The sequence below is a fragment of the Buteo buteo genome, chromosome 32, assembly GCF_964188355.1.
Source record: "Buteo buteo chromosome 32, bButBut1.hap1.1, whole genome shotgun sequence".
NCBI classification, from domain to species: domain Eukaryota; kingdom Metazoa; phylum Chordata; class Aves; order Accipitriformes; family Accipitridae; genus Buteo; species Buteo buteo.
The window spans coordinates 1,306,206-1,323,722 of record NC_134202.1 but is presented as its reverse complement, the minus strand read 5'-3'; the positions used below and the strand labels follow the sequence as shown (position 1 = coordinate 1,323,722).

General features: G+C 66.0%; 2 protein-coding genes across 2 annotated transcripts in view; one reads left to right on the top strand and one right to left on the bottom strand.

The window, feature by feature from the left end:
- Nucleotides 1–1,489: 1,489 nt before the first annotated feature.
- CYP21A2 (cytochrome P450 family 21 subfamily A member 2) lies at nt 1,490–10,344 on the top strand. Its single transcript, XM_075019016.1, is given in 11 exon segments — nt 1,490–1,688; nt 3,050–3,103; nt 3,106–3,138; nt 3,675–3,826; nt 5,084–5,179; nt 5,682–5,789; nt 6,490–6,576; nt 6,643–6,828; nt 7,467–7,636; nt 8,972–9,075; nt 9,958–10,344. Coding segments are annotated over 11 exon segments (1,434 nt in total). The 3' UTR covers nt 10,203–10,344.
- Nucleotides 10,345–11,163: 819 nt separating this feature from the next.
- The window catches only part of TNXB (tenascin XB), a 58,808-nt gene continuing 52,454 nt past the window's right edge, over nt 11,164–17,517 (bottom strand). The window contains exons 36-41 of the mRNA XM_075019301.1: nt 16,859–16,991; nt 16,289–16,440; nt 15,595–15,691; nt 14,835–14,996; nt 13,023–13,186; nt 11,164–11,369 (exon numbers count right to left, since the gene is read on the bottom strand). Coding sequence (XP_074875402.1) covers nt 11,289–11,369; nt 13,023–13,186; nt 14,835–14,996; nt 15,595–15,691; nt 16,289–16,440; nt 16,859–16,991 — 789 coding nt within the window. The 3' untranslated portion in view covers nt 11,164–11,288. The remainder of the gene's footprint in view (nt 11,370–13,022; nt 13,187–14,834; nt 14,997–15,594; nt 15,692–16,288; nt 16,441–16,858; nt 16,992–17,517) is intronic.

The window sequence follows — 17,517 nt, the reverse complement described above, 5'->3', positions numbered from 1 at the left end:
CATGGGTGCTGGGGGGGCCCATGGGTGCTGGGGGGACATCTGGGGGGGGCCTATGGGTGCTGGGGGGGGGTCATGAGTGAAAGGAAGGGAGACTGGGTTGGTGCCATGGGTGCTGGGGGGGGTCCTACGGGTGCTGGGGGGACATCTGGGGGGGCCTATGGGTGCTGGGGGGGGTCATGAGTGAAAGGAAGGGAGACTGGGTTGGTGCCATGGGTGCTGGGGGGGCCCATGGGTGCTGGGGAGACATCTGGGGGGGGCCTATGGGTGCTGGGGGGGGGTCATGAGTGAAAGGAAGGGAGACTGGGTTGGTGCCATGGGTGCTGGGGGGGGTCCTACAGGTGCTGGGGGGGCCCATGGGTGCTGGGGGGACATCTGAGGGGGGCCTATGGGTGCTGGGGGGGGGCCCATGGGTGCTGGGGGGACACCTGGGGGAGTCCCATGGGTGCCGGGGGGGGGGGGTGTCTTCAGGATGCCAGTGAGGGCTGGGGAGGGTCCCAGAAGTGCTGGGCGGGTCTCCTGGGTGCTGGGGGAGACATCTGAGGGGGGTGCTGGGGGGGCCCCATGGGTGCTGAAGGACACTCACCTCTGCACCCTGCACACCCCCGTGTCACCCTCTACCCCAAGGACCTGCAGCTGACCTGGTGCCTGGGGGGGGTGTCTGAGGGACCCCCCCCCACTGCGGGCACCCCAATAAATGTGTGTTGGTGAACCCCGGCCCTTGGGGGGGGCTGCTGTTGGGGGGGGGGAGTGGGCATGATGGGTCCTGGGGGGAGAGCTGAGGGGGTGCTGGGGGGGGCATCTGGGGGAGTCGTATGGGTGCTGGGGGGGTCATGAGTGTGAGGAAGGGGGCTCAGGGTGGTGCCATGGGTGCTGGGGGGTCCCATGGGTGCCTGGGGGACATCTGGGGGGGGCCCATGGGTGCGAGGAAGGGGGCTCAGGGTGGTGCCATGGGTGCTCAGTGGTCCTATGGGTGCTGGGGAGGGGGTCTCATGGGTGCTCGGGGGGGGCCATGAGTGAAAAGGGTGCCCAGGGTGATGTCATGGGTGCTGGGGGGGGGGTCCTATGGGTGCTGGGGGGGGGGGGGGAGCGTGGGTGCTGGGAGGACCTCTGGGGGGTCCTATGGGTGCTGGGGGGGTCTTTAGGATGCCAGTGGGAGCTGGGGAGGGTCCCAGAGCTGCTGGGGGGACCCCGTGGGTGCTGGGGGAGACATCTGGGGGGGTCCTATGGGTGCTGGGGGGGGGTCCTATGGGTGCAAGGAAGGCGACCCGGGGGGGTCCCCAGGGTGCTGGGGGGGGTCCCATGGGTGTGGGGGGGGGAATTGGGGCCCCATTCCCTCAGGGTGCAGTTTGGGGGGGCTGGGGGTAGCGAGGGAGTGATGGGGAGGCGTGGCTGGGGGGCGTGGCTTCAAGTGGGTGCGGCTTCAAGGGGGCGTGGCTTCCCGGTTCCCCTCAATATAGGGGCTCCTCCGGGATTCCCCCCCCCCCCGGCGATGGCGGCCGCGCTGGTGTTGGCGCTGCTGGTGCTGCTGGTGCTGCTGGGGGCGGGGCGAAGGCGAGGGGCGGGGCCGGGCGAGGGGCGGGGCCCGCGGGGCGGGGCGCTGCACCTGCTCCACCCGCAGGGGGCGCTGCACCTCCGCCGCCTCGCCCGCCGGCACGGGCCCGTCCTGCGCATGCGCCTGGGGGGGCGCGGTGAGTTGGGGGGGGGGGGAAGAGCACCCCAAAACTGACACCCCCTCCACCCGGAACCCCTGCCCCTGGGAACCCCAAAACTGGCCCCCCCACCCTGACCCCCCCCCAAACCTGCCCCTGGGAACCCCAAAACTGGCCCCCCCACCCTGACCCCCCCCCCAAACCTGCCCCTGGGAACCCCAAAACTGCCCCCCCCCCAACCCCCCCAAACCTGCCCCTGGGAACCCCAAACCTAGCCCCCCCACCCTGACCCCCCCCAAAACTGCCCCTGGGAACCCCAAAACCCTTGACCCCCCCCCCAACCCCCAAACCTGCCCCTGGGAACCCCAAAACCCTTGACCCCCCCCCAACCCACAAACCTGCCCCTGGGAACCCCAAACCTGGCCCCCCCACCCTGACCCCCCCCAAAACTGCCCCTGGGAACCCCAAAACCCTTGACCCCCCCCCAACCCCCAAACCTGCCCCTGGGAACCCCAAAACCCTTGACCCCCCCCAACCCCCAAACCTGCCCCTGGGAACCCCAAAACTGGCCCCCCCCCACCCTGACCCCCCCCAAACCTGCCCCTGGGAACCCCAAAACCCTTGACCCCCCCCAACCCCCAAACCTGCCCCTGGGAACCCCAAACCTGGCCCCCCCACCCTGACCCCCCCAAAACCTGCCCCTGGGAACCCCAAAACCCTTGACCCCCCCAACCCCCAAACCTGCCCCTGGGAACCCCAAAACCCTTGACCCCCCCCCAACCCCCAAACCTGTCCCTGGGATCCCCAAACCTGCCCCCCCCTTGACCCTCCCCGAGCCCCCAAACCTGCCCTTGGTCCCCCCTCCAACCCCCAACTTACCCTTTGGGGACCCCCAGATGCTCCCCCCCCACCCCTTAGGGACCCCAAAATGCCCCTGAACCCCCAAAACTGCCCCTGGGACCCCAAAACTGCCCCCCCCCCACCTTGGCCTCCCCCAAACCTGCCCCTGGCACGCCAAAACCCTCCCCCTGAGTCCCCCCAAAATGCCCACCCACCTTGACCCCCCCCCGAACCCCCAAACCTGCCACTGGGACCCCCAAACAGCCCCCCCAACCCCACCTTGACCCCCCCCCCCCCCCAAATCCTGCCCCGGGACCCTGACCTCGCCCACTTCCAGACTCCAAAATCCCCCTGAACCCCCAAACCTGCCCCTGGCCCCCCAAAACTCCCCCCCCTCCCCTTGACTCCCCCCCCAAAATTACCCCTTGGGAACCCCAACCTCCCCCCAGGACTCCCCAACCGTCCTCCCCCCCTCCGTTCTTGGGTCCCCCCCTACTTTTGGGGTCCCCCTAGTTTTGGGGTCCCCCCCTAGCCCCCCACTTTCTTCCCCCCCCCCCCAGACCTGCTGGTGCTGAGCTCGGTGGGAACCATCCGGGAGGCGCTGGCCCGGCACTGGGGGACTGGCTGGAGCGACCCCCAAGTTACCTGGGTATGGGGGGGGGCTATGGGGCTGGGGGGGGGGTATGGGGGGCGCTATGGGGCTGGGGGGGGCGTATGGGGTGGGGGGGGCTATGGGGTGGGAGGGTTTATGGGGCTGGGGGGGGCGATATGGGGTGGGGGGATCCTATGGGGCTGGGGGGGTTATGGGGGGGGCTATGGGGCTGGGGGGGGTTATGGGGTGGGGGGATCCTGTGGGGCTGCGGGGGGGTTATGGGGCTGTGGGAGGGTATGGGGCGGGGGGGGGGGGGGGGCCTATGGGGTGGAGGGTTTTATGGGGCTGGGAGGGGTCTGTGGGTTCGGGGGGGCTCCCTATGGGGGCTGGGGGGGGGGCTATGGGGCAGGGCCCTATGGGGTGGGGGGGCCATGGGGCTGGGAGGGGGGATTCATGGATGGGGGGGGGGGGTCCCTATGGGGCTGGGGGGGTCCCTATGGGGTGTAGGGGGGGAATCTATGGGTGCTGGGGGGGGGGTTGCTGGGGGCTCCCCGGGGTGCCCCTAACTCGGGGTGTCGTGTCCCCCCCCCCAGGGGGGCTGGTGTCGCGGGGGGGCCGGGACCTGGCGCTGGGAGCGGCCACCCCGGGCTGGCGGCGACAGCGGGGGGTGACGCGGGGGGCGCTGGCCCGGGCGGGGGGGCGACTCCGGCCCCTCCTGCGGCGGCAGGCGGGGGCCCTCTGCGCGGTGAGCACCCCAACCCCCCCCCCCTGCACCCCAAAAACTCCACTCCCCAAAGCCCCCCCGCACCCCAACCCCCAGCACCCCAAAAAACCCCACACCTCAAAAAACCCTGCACCCCAAAAAATCCGCACCCCAAACCCCCCCTGCACCCCAACCCCACCCCAAACCCCCCACCCCCCAGAAAACCCGCACCTCAAAGCCCCCCTGCACCCCAAATAAACCACATCCCAACCCCACCCCTGCACCCCAACCCGCCCTGCACCCCCAAAAATCCCACACCCCAACCCCACCCCTGCACCCCAAACCCCCCACCCCCCAGAAAACCCGCACCTCAAAGCCCCCCTGCACCCCAACCCCCTGCACCCCAAATAAACCACATCCCAACCCCACCCCTGCACCCCAACCCGCCCTGCACCCCCAAAAATCCCGCACCCCAACCCCACCCCTGCACCCCAAACCCCCCGCACCCCAAAAAACCAGCCCCCCAAAGTCCCTCTGCACCCCAACCCTCCCCCACACCCCAAACCAACCCTGCACCCCAGAAACCACCTGCACCCCAAAACCCCCCACCCCAACCCTGCCCCTGCACCCTGAAACCCTGCACCCCCAAAATCCCCCTGCACCCCGAAATTCTACACCCTGAAATCACCCTTAGAGGCCCTCCCATCCCCCTCAGACACCCCAAAACCCTCTTAAGAGACCCCAAAATCCCCTTAGGGCTCCCTCCAAATTCCTTTAGAGCCCCCCCAAATCCCCTTAGTGCCCCCCCCATCCCCCTAGCACACCTCAATATCCCCTCTGGGGACCCCAATCCCCCCTTGGGACCCCCAAAACCCACTTAGGACCCCCAATACCACCCATGGAGACCCCAAAACCTCCTTATATCTCCCTGGGACACCCTAAAACTCCTTCAGGGACCCCAAAACCCCCCTTAGGGCCCCCCAATATCCCCCCGGAGACCTCTCCTCCCCCCCCCCAAAGCTATGCTCCCACATGGGGGGCCCCCTGGACCCCTTAGGGATCCCTGCTATCCCACTAGGACACCCCAAAACTCGCTTAGAGTCCCCGAAAGACCTCCTGGGACGGTCCCCCCAAACCCCCTTGCCCCCCCCCCAAACCCCTTAGGGACTCCAAACCCCCCCATATCCCCTTAGGACACCCCAAAACCCCCTTAAGGGACCCCAGTACCCCCTTGGGGTCCCCCAATACCCTCCGGGAACCCCAAAACCCCCTTCTGACACCCACCCACCCCCCCTCCAGGAGCTGCGTTCCCACGGGGGGGCCCCCCTGGATCCCTTTGAGGTTTTCTCCTTCTACACCTGCAGCACCATCGGGCACCTCCTCTTCGGGGAGCTGGTAGGGGACCCAGGTGTCACACCGAGGGGGGGGACACCCAGGAGTTCGAGGGGGGGGACCCAGGAGTTTGGGGGGACCCAGGAATTTTGGGGGGAACCCCCCCAAGCATCTGCGGGGAGGGCAGGAGTTCGGGGCTGTGTCTTTGGAGGGGGGGAGTTGTTTGGGTTCTGGGGGGACCCAGGAGTTTGGGGGGGACTCCCAGGTGTCAGGGGGGGGAACCAGGAGTTTGGGGGAACCCAGGAGTTCGGGGGGGGGGGAACCAAGGAGTTGGGGGGAGGACCGAGGAGTTTTGGGGGGACCCAGGTGGCTGAGAGGGGACCCAGACACCCGGGGGGGGGACAACCCAGGATTTGGGGGGGGGACACTTAAGAGTTCTGGGGGGGACCCCGAGGAGTTCTGGGGGGGACCCAGGATTTTGGGAGGGGACCGAGGGGGACTTTAGGGGGGGGTGTGTCTGTTTAGGTTCTGGGGGGACCCAGGCATTGCCCCCCCCCCCCCCCAGATGCCCCCCGAGCTGGAGGTGCGGGCCTTCACCCGCTGCGTGGTGGAGCTGCTGGAGGTGTGGGGCAGGTTCAGCGTGCGGGTCCTCGACCTGCTCCCGGCTCTACGGGTGAGCTCGGCCATGGGGCCAGGCCCTATAGGGGCTATATGGGGCTGAGGGTGAGGATGTGGGGCTAGGAAGGGGGTTTATAGGGTCCATATGGGGTGGGGAGAGGGTTTCTAGGACCTATGTGGCATCTCGGAGGGGTCTATATGGGGTTGGGGAGGGGCTATATGGGGCTGGGGAGGGGCTCTATGGCCCTGGGAGGGGTCTTATAGGGTCTATAGGGGACTGGGGAGGGGCTATATGGCCCTGGGGAGGGTGTGTATGGTCTATTTGGAGCTGTGGGGGTGTTATAGGGTCTATATGGGGCTGGGGAGGTGCTTATATGGGCTGGGGGGAGATGTATAAGGTGTAGGAGGGGCTGAGGGTATAGGTTCTATAGGGAGATGGGTGTTCTACATGGGGAGGCTGTATGGGGTTGGGAGGGGCGGTTATGGGGGTCTTGCGGGGCTGGGATGATCTATATAGGGGTGTGGGCATGTGTTTTAGGGTCTATATGGCCCGGGGAGGGTTATATGGTCTATATGGGGCTGGGGGAATCTATAGGACTGTGGGGAGGGTCTATATGGTCTGGGAGGGTGGCCTATAGGGTCTATACAGCCCAGGGGGGAGAGGAACTATGGGGTTTCTATGGGCCTGATGGGAGTTATAGGGCAAGGGGGGGGGAGGCGCTGAGGGGAGTCCCTATGGGATCCATATGTCCCAGGTCCTCCCCAACCCGGGGCTGCGGGAGCTGCTGCGCCTCGTCGAGCTCCGTGACGCCTTCGTGGAGGCCCAGATCCGACGGCATGAGGTCGGGGGGGATGCGTGGGGGGGGGACACCCAGGTATCCGGGAGGGAATGACACGTGTTCCCGCAGGAGTGCCCATCCCCCCCCGGGGACACGGTTCTGGCGGCACTGCAGGGAAGGGACCCCGGCGTCCAGGGGGGGCCCCTGAGCCCCCCCCGCCTCCACATGGCCCTGGTCGATCTCTTCATCGGGGGCACCGAGACCACGGCTGCAGCCCTGGCCTGGGCCGTCGCCTTCCTGCTGCACCGCCCTGAGGTGCCACACGCGTGTCACAGCTGTGTCTGTGTCCTTGCCTGTGTCCTCAAGTCCCCATGGGTGTCCCCCAGGGGGCCTGTGTCCCCACACGTGTCCTACATGTCTCCAGTGTCCCCTCCCTGTGGCCATTGCCATCCCCCTGCACCACCCCGCAGTGCCACATATGTGTCACACCCCTGTCCGTGTCCCCACCCGTGTCCTCAAGTCCCCACATATGCCCCCAAGGGGTCCCGTGTACCCACATGTGTCATCTGTGTTCCCAGTGTCCCCCTCCCCATGGCCATCGTTGTCGCCCTGCACCACCCCAAGGTGCCACACACGTCACAGCCATGTCTGTGTCCCCACACGTGTCCCCATGTGTGTCCCCAAGGAGTCCCGTGTCCCCACACGTGTCCTGTGTGACCCCTGTGGCCATCGCCATCCCCCTGCACCGCCCCGAGGTGCCACACGCGTGTCACACCCATATCCATGTCCCCACACGGCTCCTTGGTCCCATTTATGTCCCCCCCACCTTGGCACTGGGTGTCCTCCGGGGTGGGACCCACCTCCCCATACCCCATGACACACGTGTCACCCCAGGAGGCGGTGCCCTGCAGGTGGCACGTGTGTGACACGTGTGTGACACACGTGTCCCCCAGCTGCAGGAGCGGCTGCGGGCGGAGCTCTGGCAGGAGCTGGGTCCCACCGGGACCCCCCAGGCGGGTGACACCGGACGCCTGCCCCTCCTCCACGCCACCGTCACCGAGACCCTGCGCCTCCGGCCCCCTGCCCCGCTGGCCCTGCCCCACTGCGCCCGCCGCCACACCAGGTACGGCCGGTAGAAACCGGTATGGACCAGTACAGATGGTTGTGGACTAGTATGAACCAGCATGAACCACTACAGACCGCTGGGCATCAGGTTGCAGCACTGTGCACCAAAGTGTATCAGTGTTTTGCACCAGTGTAGACCAGTATGAACCAGTATAGATCAGTACGGACCAGTGCAGGCATCCTCAGTAGGGCCCCGTAGGCCCCAGTAAGCCCCAGTAGACCCCAGTAGGTCCCAGTAGACCCCAACAGACCCCAGCAGAACCCAGTAGACCCCAATAGACCCCAGCAGAACCCAGTAGGCCCCAGTAAGCCCCAATAGGTCCTAGTAGACCCCAGTAGCCCCAGCAGAGCCCAGTAGGTGCCAGCAGGCCCTAGTACACCCCAGCAGATCCCAGTACGTCCCAGTATGCCCCAGTATATCCCAGCAGGACCCAGAAGATGTCAGCGGAACCCAGTAGATCCCAGTAGATCCCAGCAGGTCTCGGCATGCTCCAGTGGGCCCCAGAAGACCTCAGTAGAGCCCAGTATGTCCCAGTAAACCCCAGTAGGGCCCAGCAGAGCCTAGTGGACCCCAGCAGGCCCCAGCGTACTCTAGTACATCCCAGTAACTCCCAGTAGGCAAGTCTCAGTAAACCCCGATAGACTGCAGTAGGCCCCGGTAGGCTCAAGGAGGTCCTAGTAGGCCTCAGCAGGTCCCAGTAGGCCCCAGTATATCCCAGTAGTGTCCAATAGAACCCAGTAGGCTCAAGAGATCCCAGCAGGCCCCAGGAGGCTCCAGAGGGCCCAACAGGCCCCAGTAGACCCCACAGATCCCATTAGGGCCCAGTAGATCCCACTAGGCCCCAGCAGACCCCAGTAGGCCACAGTAAGTCCCAGTAGGCCCCGGTAGGCTCAAGGAGGTCCTAGTAGGCCTCAGCAGGTCCCAGTAGGCCCCAGTATACCCCAGTAGTGTCCAATAGAACCCAGTAGGCTCAAGAGATCCCAACAGGCCCCAGTAGACCCCACAGATCCCATTAGGGCCCAGTAGATCCCACTAGGCCCCAGCAGACCCCAGTAGGCCACAGTAAGTCCCAGTAGGCCCCAGTAGGCTCAAGAGGACCCAACAGGCCCCACTAGACCCCAATAGATCCCATTAGGGCCCAGTAGATCCCACTAGGCCCCAGTAGGCCCCAGCAGAGCCCAGTAGGCCCCAATAGACCCCAGTATGCTCCAGAGGGCCCAACAGGCCCCAGTAGACCCCAATAGATCCCAGTAGACCCCAGCAAGTCCCAGTAGACCCCAACAGAGCCCAGAAGATCCCAGTACATCCCAACACCCCGCTGTCTCCTCCCAGTGTCGGGGGCATCCCAGTGCCGGCCGGCTCCATCCTGATCCCCAACCTCCTGGCTGCCCAGCAGGACCCTGACACCTGGCACCACCCCGAGGCTTTCCTGCCCGGTACGCCCGGACATTGGGGTCCCCCCTGGACGCCAGGATCCCCTGAATCCCTTGGGGTCCGTCCCCTCCCAGACGCCTGGGTCCCCTACCCCCTGTGTGGGTGGCTTCCTCCCGGACACCTGGGTCCCCTAAACCCCTTGGGGTGCGTCCCCTAAACCCCGATGTGGGTGGGTCCCTTTCCCAAATGCCTGGGTCCCCTGACCCCTTGGGGTAGGTCCCCTCCTCAAATTCCTGGGCGCCCTGACCCCTTGGGGTGGGTCCCCCCCCTAAATGCCTGGGTCCCCTCCTGAACACCTAGGTCCCCTGAACCCCTTGGGGTGGGTCCCTTCCCAGACACGTGGGTCCCCTGACCTGTGTGGGTGGCTTTGTCCTGACTGTTTGGGTCCCCTAAACCCCTTGGGGTGGGTCCCTTGACCCCTATGCGGGTGGGTCCCCTCCTTGATGCCTGCATCCCCTCCCCAAATGCCTGGGTCCCCTCCCTGAATGCCTGGGTCCCCTAAACTCCTTGGGGTGGGTCCCCTCCCCAAACACCTGGGTCCCTCCTCCCAAATGCCTGGGTCCCCTCCCTGGACACCTGGGTCCCTTAAACCCCTTGGGGTGGGTCCCCTGAACCCCGATGTGGGTGGGTCCCCTTCCCCAAATGCCTGGGTCCCCTACTGAATGCCTGGGTCCCCTCCCCAAATGCCTGGGTCTCCTCCTGATCACCTGGGTCCCCTCCCTGGATGCCTGGGACCCCTGACCCAGTACGGAGGTCCCCTGACCCAGTAGGGGGGTCCCGTCCCAAACGCCTGGGTCCCCTCCCTGGACACCTGGGTCCCCTGACCCCTTGGGGTGAGTCCCCTCCCAGACGCCTGGGTCCCTTGACCCCCCTTGCCCCCCCAGAGCGGTTCCTGGTTCCGGGGGCTCCTTGGCGGGCGCTGGTGCCCTTCGGCTGCGGGGCCCGATCCTGCCTGGGGGAAGGGCTGGCGCGGGCCGAGCTCTTCGTCTTCCTGGGTCGGATCCTGCAGGAATTCCGCCTGGAACCCCCCGCCCCGGGGGTCCTGCCCTGCCTGGAGGTGTCAGCGGGCACCGTCCTGCGCTGCCCGCCCTTCCGCGTCCGCATGGTGCCCTGCCAGCCCCCTGCCTAACTGAGCACAGGGGCCTGGCAGCAGCCTGGTACTCCTGTGCCTGCCTGCTGCCTGCACCCCTGGCCGCCTGCTGCCTGCACCCCTGGACACCTGGGGCTGCCTGCTGCCTGCACTACTAGCTGCCTGCACCCCTGGCTGTCTGGGGCTGCCTGCTGCCTGCACTCCTGGCTGCGTGGGGCTGCCTGCACCCCGGCTGCCTGCAGCTGCCTGCACCCCTGGCTGTCTGGGGCTGCCTGCACTCCTGGACACCTGTGGCTGCCTGCACTCCTGGCTGCCTTCTGCCTGCACCCCCTGGCTGTCTGCTGCCTGCACTCCTGGCTGCGTGGGGCTGCCTGCACCCCGGCTGCCTGCAGCTGCCTGCACCCCTGGCTGTCTGGGGCTGCCTGCTGCCTGCACTACTAGCTGCCTGCTGCCTGCACCCCTGGCTGTCTGGGGCTGCCTGCTGCCTGCACTCCTGGCTGCGTGGGGCTGCCTGCACCCCGGCTGCCTGCAGCTGCCTGCACCCCTGGCTGTCTGGGGCTGCCTGCACTCCTGGACACCTGTGGCTGCCTGCACTCCTGGCTGCCTTCTGCCTGCACCCCCTGGCTGTCTGCTGCCTGCACTCCTGGACACCTAGGGCTGCCTGCTGCCTGCACTCCTGTCTGCCTGGAGCTGCCTGCACCTCTCACTGTCTGAGGCTGCCTGCATCCCTGGACACCTGGGACTGCCTGCTGCCTGCACTCCTGGCTCTCTGGGGCTGCCTGCTGCCCGCAAGCCCTGGCTGCCTGCAGCCCTGGCTGCCTGGGGCTGTTTGGGGCTGCCTGCACCCGTGCCTGCAGCTGCCTGCACCCCTGGACACCCTGGTCCACTGCCTGGACTCCTGGGGCTGCCTGCAGGTCCAGATGACCGGGTCCTCCTGCTGCCTGTGTCCCTGGACACCTGGGTCCCCCCCCGGACGCCCGGGTTCACCAGGGGGTGGGGGTTCCAGGCACCTTTTATTACCCCCTCCCATAAAAGGTTCACCTCTGACCCTCCCCCCACAAGTCCCGCCTCTTTCCTGGGTGCCCCCCCCAGACGCCTGGGTCCCCCCCGGACGCCTGGGTCCCCTCAGTCGCGCTGCGGCCGCAGCTTCATCTCGGTGAAGGGGACGGAGAACTCGAAGCCTTTCCAGGGAAACCAGTTGATGCCCTGGGGAGAGCCGGGGGGGAGGGGGGTTGTCCATCAGGCCCTATAGGTACCCTATAGGCACCCTATAGATCCTATAGATCCCTATAGGGGCCCTAGAGAACACCCCCCCTCCCCTGCCCCAGGCCCTATCACTCCTATAAGGGCCCCATGGCCAGACAGAGGGGATCTGGGGCTAGGTTCTATAGGGTCTTGGGCCCTATGGAACCTATAGGGCATGTGGCCATGTGCCCCGCATAGCCCCCCTAGGACCCTCATTGGGCCCCGGTCACCCATAGGGGTGCAGTGCTCACCCCTGCCCCAGGGTCCTCTTAGCACCCCTATGGTCCCCATAGGTACCCACTGCTGCTGCGGGCAGTGCCATAGGGGTCCTGTGCTCCATAGTGCCCGTATAGATCCCTCCACAGAAGGCCCTCCTCCATAGCCCCTACAGAACTTCCTGTAGTCACTATAGCCCTGTTATAGGCCCCTCTGTGACCTCCATAGGACCCCCCATGTCCCCTATAGATCCCCATATAGCCCGCCCCCATACGCCCCTATAGACCCCCCTGTGGGCCCCTACAAACATCTGTGTCCCCCTGCAAACCCTCCATAAAGACCCCTGTATGGCTCATATAGCCCCTACGGCCTCTCTATTGCCCCTTATAGACCCCCATATAGCCCCTATAGGTGCCTGTATGCCCCTGCAGGCCTCCTCCATGGCCCCTTTAGACACCTGGATGCCCCTAGAGGCCTCCCTATGGCCCATATAGCTCCCCTGTAGTCCCAGTAGACCCACCCTGTGGCTGCTTTAGGCCCCTGGTGGCACCTATAGTTCCCTCCTTTGCCCCTATAGAGTCCATTATGGACCCTATAGGCCTCCCTATAGATGCCATTATGACCCCTACAGATCCCCCACAGCTCCTATAGCACCACTATGGCCCCTACAGACCCCAATATGGTCCCTATAGCCCTGCCATGCCCCTCTTTGACCCCCTTATGTCCCCTTTAGGTCCCTCTATGGCCCTTCTTGGCCCCCCCAGTTGCCCTCTATGACCCCTATAGACCCCATCAACTGCACTCTGGCCCCATAGGCCCCCTCTAGTTGCCCCCTATAGCCCCCTATAGGTGCTCCCTGGCTCTTATAGGTCCCCTGTGGCTGCTGTAGCCCCCCTATGGCCCCTATAGACCCCATTTTGGCTCCCTACAGCCCCCATTAACTGCACTCGGGCCCCATCGGCCTCCTCCAGTCACCCCCTATGGCCTCCTATAGGTCCCCCGACCCCTATAGGCCCCCTGTGGCCCCTATAGACCCTATTATGGCTCCTATAGACTGCCTTGTGGTCCCTATAGCCCCCATTAACTGCATTCTGGACCCATAGGCTTCAACTACTTGCCCCTTATAGGCTGCTATAGACCCCATTCTGGCTGCCTATAGCCCCCATCAACCCCACCCTGGCCCCACACCCCCCCCCTAGTTGCCCCTTACGGCTCCCTATAGGTCCCCATGGCCCCTATAGGTCCCCCATGGCCCCTAGATCATATTATGGCCCTGATACACCCTCTATGGCCCCTATAGACCCCCTATATCCACCATCAACCCCACTCTGGCCTCATCAGCCCCCTCTAGTCACCCCCTATGGCCCCCTATAGGTAACCCCGGCCCCTATAGCGTGCCTGGTGGTGGTGGGGCATCCCATAGCGCCCGTTGAGGTTGGCGTAGTGGCAGTTGTGGTACCACCAGGCCCCCGTGTAGGCGACGGCGCAGGGACGGGGGCGGCCCCGGGGGTCCCGGTCCCGCGTGGAGAAGGGGCTGCCGGCATGGTAGGAGAGCGCGTCCCCTGCGGGACCCCCCCGTCAGACCTCCAGGGACCCCCAGGGACCCTCCCCCCCCCCCAGGAACCCCTCCTCAGAGCCTGTCAGATCTCCAGGGACACCCCAGGGAACCCAGGGACCCCCACCAGGGACCCCCCCTCAGAGCCCATTAGACCCCCTGGGACCCCCCCATCAGAACTCCAGGGACCCCCCCAGGGAACCCCCCGAAGGACACCCCCCCCCGAGCCTGTCAGACTCCCAGGGACCCACCAGGGACCCCCCCCTCAGAGCCCATCAGACCCCTAGGGATCCCCCCAGTCAGGGGACCCCACTGGACCCCCCAACAACCCCCAAGATCCCCCCAGAGACTCCCCCCGATCCTCAGGGACCCCCCCAGGGACCCCTAGGATTGCCCAAGGCCAAGGGACCCCCAGGGGCACCCCATGAACCCCCCCAGTGACCACCCAGGGACCCCCCCTCAGACCCTGTCAGACCCCTCCAGGGCCCCCCCCATGACCTGGAGATGCCCAGACCCCCCCAGGAATCCCCCAGGGACCCCCAGGGCCAAGAGACCCCCAAGACACCTCCCTAGAGACCCCAGGAGACCCCTGAGACCCCCCCAAGACACCCCTTCCCAGGAACCCCCACATGGTCCAGAGACCCCTAAGACCCCCCCCCAGAAGCCACCAGGGACCCCACCCCCAGGGCTGGAGACCCCCAAGACCCCCTCAGGGTCCCCCTTCAGAACCCCCCAAGATCCTCTCAGGGACCCTCTTCATGGACCAAGGGACCCCCAAGACCCTCTTAGGCCCCCCCCGGACCCCATAAGACCCCCCCCAGGATCCCCCAAGACACACACACACACCCCCCGCATAGGGCAAAAGACCCCAAATATTTGCCCCCAATACCCCCTTCATGTGCCAAGGGATGCCCAAGACCCCCAAGACCCCTCCAGGACCTCCCCAAGACTACTCAGGACCCACCAGAACCACTCCAGGACGTCTCCAGGACACCCCAAGACCCTCCCACCCCCCCCCCCCATAGGCCAAGAGACCCTGAATATTCCCCCCTAGGACCCCCTTCATAGGCCAAATGATGCCCAAGACCCCTCCAGAATCCCCCCAAGACCACTCAGGACCCCCCAAGATGCCTCCAGGACTCCTCCAGGACCCCCCAAGACCCCTCCAGGAACCCCCCCAAGACCACTCAGGATGCCCCAGGACCCCCCAAAGACCTCCCCAAGACCACTGAGGACCCCCAAGACTCCTCCAGGATCCCCCAAGACCTCCCCAACAGCACTCAGGACCCCATGAGACCCCTCAGGACCCCCTCAAGACCACTCAGAACCCCTGCAAGACCCCTCCGGGACCACCCCAAGACACCCCAAGATCCCCCAAAACTCCTCCAGGACGCCCCCAGGATCCCTCCAGGACCACCCCAAGGCCCCCCCAAGACCACTCAGGTCCCCCCCCAAGTGCTCCCCAGGACCACTCAGGACCCCCAAAACTCCTCCAGGACCCCCCAGGACCCCTCCAGAACCACCCCAAGACCACTCAGGACCCCCAAGACCCCCCCCAGCACCACTTAGGACCGCCCCAAGACCCCTCCAGGACCCCCCAGGACTCCTCCAGGACCCCCCAAGACCACCCAGGACCCCCCCAAGACCCCCTATACCAGCAGTGCCGCTGTAGGCGCCGAGGTGGAGGCGGTAATGGTCCTCAGGGCCAGCGATGGCAAAGTCACGGTAGTGGGCGAAGGCGGCGTCTTGTGGGGTGCGGAGATCCACCCGCAGCTCCGTGGGGGTCCCCGCCGTCAGCGCGTGCAGCGCCTCATTACCTGCACCCCCATACCCGCATTCAGCCTCCGCCACCGCCTGGACACCTGAGTCCCCCTCCCCAGATCCCTGGTCACCCATCCAAGCCCACCCAGATGCCTACGTCCTGTCCAAAGACCCACCCAGGACCACTTGGACCCCTGGGTCCCCCCAGTCACCCACCCAGAAGCCTGGGTCCCCCCCAGACACCTGGGTTCCCCCTTTGGTCACCCATCCAAGTCCACCCAGATGCCTGGGTTCCCCTCCGGATGCCTGGGTCCCCCCCAAACTCCTGGGTCCCCATGCCTGGACGCCTGGGTCCTTCCCTGGGGCTCACCTGGCTGCCTGGGTCTCCTCCCCAGGGTCCACCCAGGACCACCCAAATGCCTGGGTCCCTCCCTGGTCACCCACCCAAGCCCACCCAGATGCCTAGGTGCCCTCCAAAGATCCACCCAGGACCACCCAGACACCTGGGTCCCACCCCCATCACCCACCCAGATGCCTGGGTCCCCACCCTGGACACCTGGGTTCCCCTTTTGGTCACCCACCCAAGCCCACCCAGATTTCTGGGTCCCCCCCCAAACTCCTGGGTCCCCCCCACCCGGACGCCTGGATCCTCACCCAGCCAGAACTCCCCGGTGACGTTGCCAAAGCCGTGGGCGTAGGCGTCCCACCCCCGCCAGAAATCGGTGCCCCCGTCCTGGCGGCGCTGGAACACCTTGGGGGGGGGGGGTTGGGGGTCGGTCGGGGGGGCCCAACACCCACCACTGACCCCCCCTGAGCCCCCCATTTCTCCCCAGACCCCCCCAGTGCCCCCCAGGATGCCCATTGAGCTCCAAGGCCCCCCCAACCCCCCATAAAACCCCCCGATACACCCCATAACCTCCCCCAGCCCCTTCCAGTGCCTCCCAGTTTCCCTCAGTGACCCCCAGTCCCCACACTGCCCCCCCAAACTCCCCTTTTCCCCCCAATAATCCCCCACATGACCCCCCCAGCCCCTCCCAGTGCCCCCCAGTTCCCCACCAGACCCCTCAATGCCCCCCAGGACCCCCCATTGCCCCACAAGACCACCCATTTCCCCCCACATAACCCCCTATATCCCCCCAATAGCCCCCCTGTAGAAGTGCCCCAGCCTCTCCCAGTGCCTCCCAGTGCTCCCCGGTCCTCCTGTTGTCCTCAAGACCCCCTCAGTGCCCCCCAAGACCCCCATTTCCCCCCATAAATCACCCCACATAGAAGCCCCTAACCTCTCCCAGTGCTCCCCAGCCCCTCCCAGTGTCCCCCAGCCCCTCCCCGTTCCCCACAGTTCCCCCACCAGCCATCCACCGCCATCGGTCTCCATGTCACAGAAGACACGCAGAGGTCTCCCGGGGTCTCCCCCGAGGAAGATGAGGGTCTCACGCGAAGGGCCCGGCCCATTCAGCTGCTCCTCGGCACAGTCCCGGGGGTGCGGGTGGGGGAGGGGAGCTGGGGGGTGGAGGGGGGGACAGGGGTTGTGGGGACTCAGGCATCCAGGGACCCCTAAGGCGCCCTGGAGACATCTGGGGACCCAGGCGTCTGGGTGCCCCCCACCCAGTGACCCAGCCCCACACCACCCAGGGACCCAGGCATCTGGGTGCCCCCCACCCAATGACTGAGGCCCCCACCACCCAGGGACCTAGGCACCCCCCACCCAATGACCCAGCACTCCCCCACCCACCCAGGGACCCGGGTGCCCCCCCACCCATTGACCCGGGTGCCCCCCCACCCATTGACCCAGCACCCCCCCCACCCAAGGACCTAGGTGTCTGGGTGCCCCCCCCCAATGACCCAACACTCCCCCCTGCCTCCCAGGGACCCAGGCCTCTGGGTGCTCCCCACCCAGGGACCCAGGCCTCTGGCTCACGGGTGTCAAAGGTGGTCTCCAGGGGGGTGAGGGGGGTGTCCCCCTGCCGGCCCCACAGCTGCACCCCATAGCGCCCTGCTGGCTCCAGGCCCCACAGCTGATGGGACGATGCCTCGGGGGGCAGTCGCAGTGTCTGAGGGGGCACAGACGAGTATTGGGGTCCCCCAAGGCATTACTGGGGTCCCCTGGGAATTATTGGGGTCCTCAGGGTTTTATTGAGGTCCCAGGGGGATATTGGGGTGCCCTAAGGGAGTATTAGGGGTCCCACAAGAGATATTGGGGTGCACAGGGGGATATTGGGGTCCCAGAGGGGTTATTGGGGTCCTAAAAGGAATATTGGGGTCCCCAAGGGGTTATTGGGGTCCTTGCGTTGGTATTGGGGTCCCACAAGGAATATTGGGATCCCTCAGGTGTTATTGGGGTCCCTTGGGTGTTATTGGGGTCCTACAAGGAATATTGGGGTCCCCAAGGGGTTATTGGGGTCCTTGGGTTGGTATTGGGGTCCCACAAGGAATATTGGGATCCCTCAGGTGTTATTGGGGTCCCCGGGTCGTTACTGGGGTCCTCAGGGGCTTATTTAGCTCTTGGAGGGGGCACTGGCATGCTCTAAGGGAGTATTGGAGATCCCACATGGGATATTGGGGTGCAGCTGGGTGGTA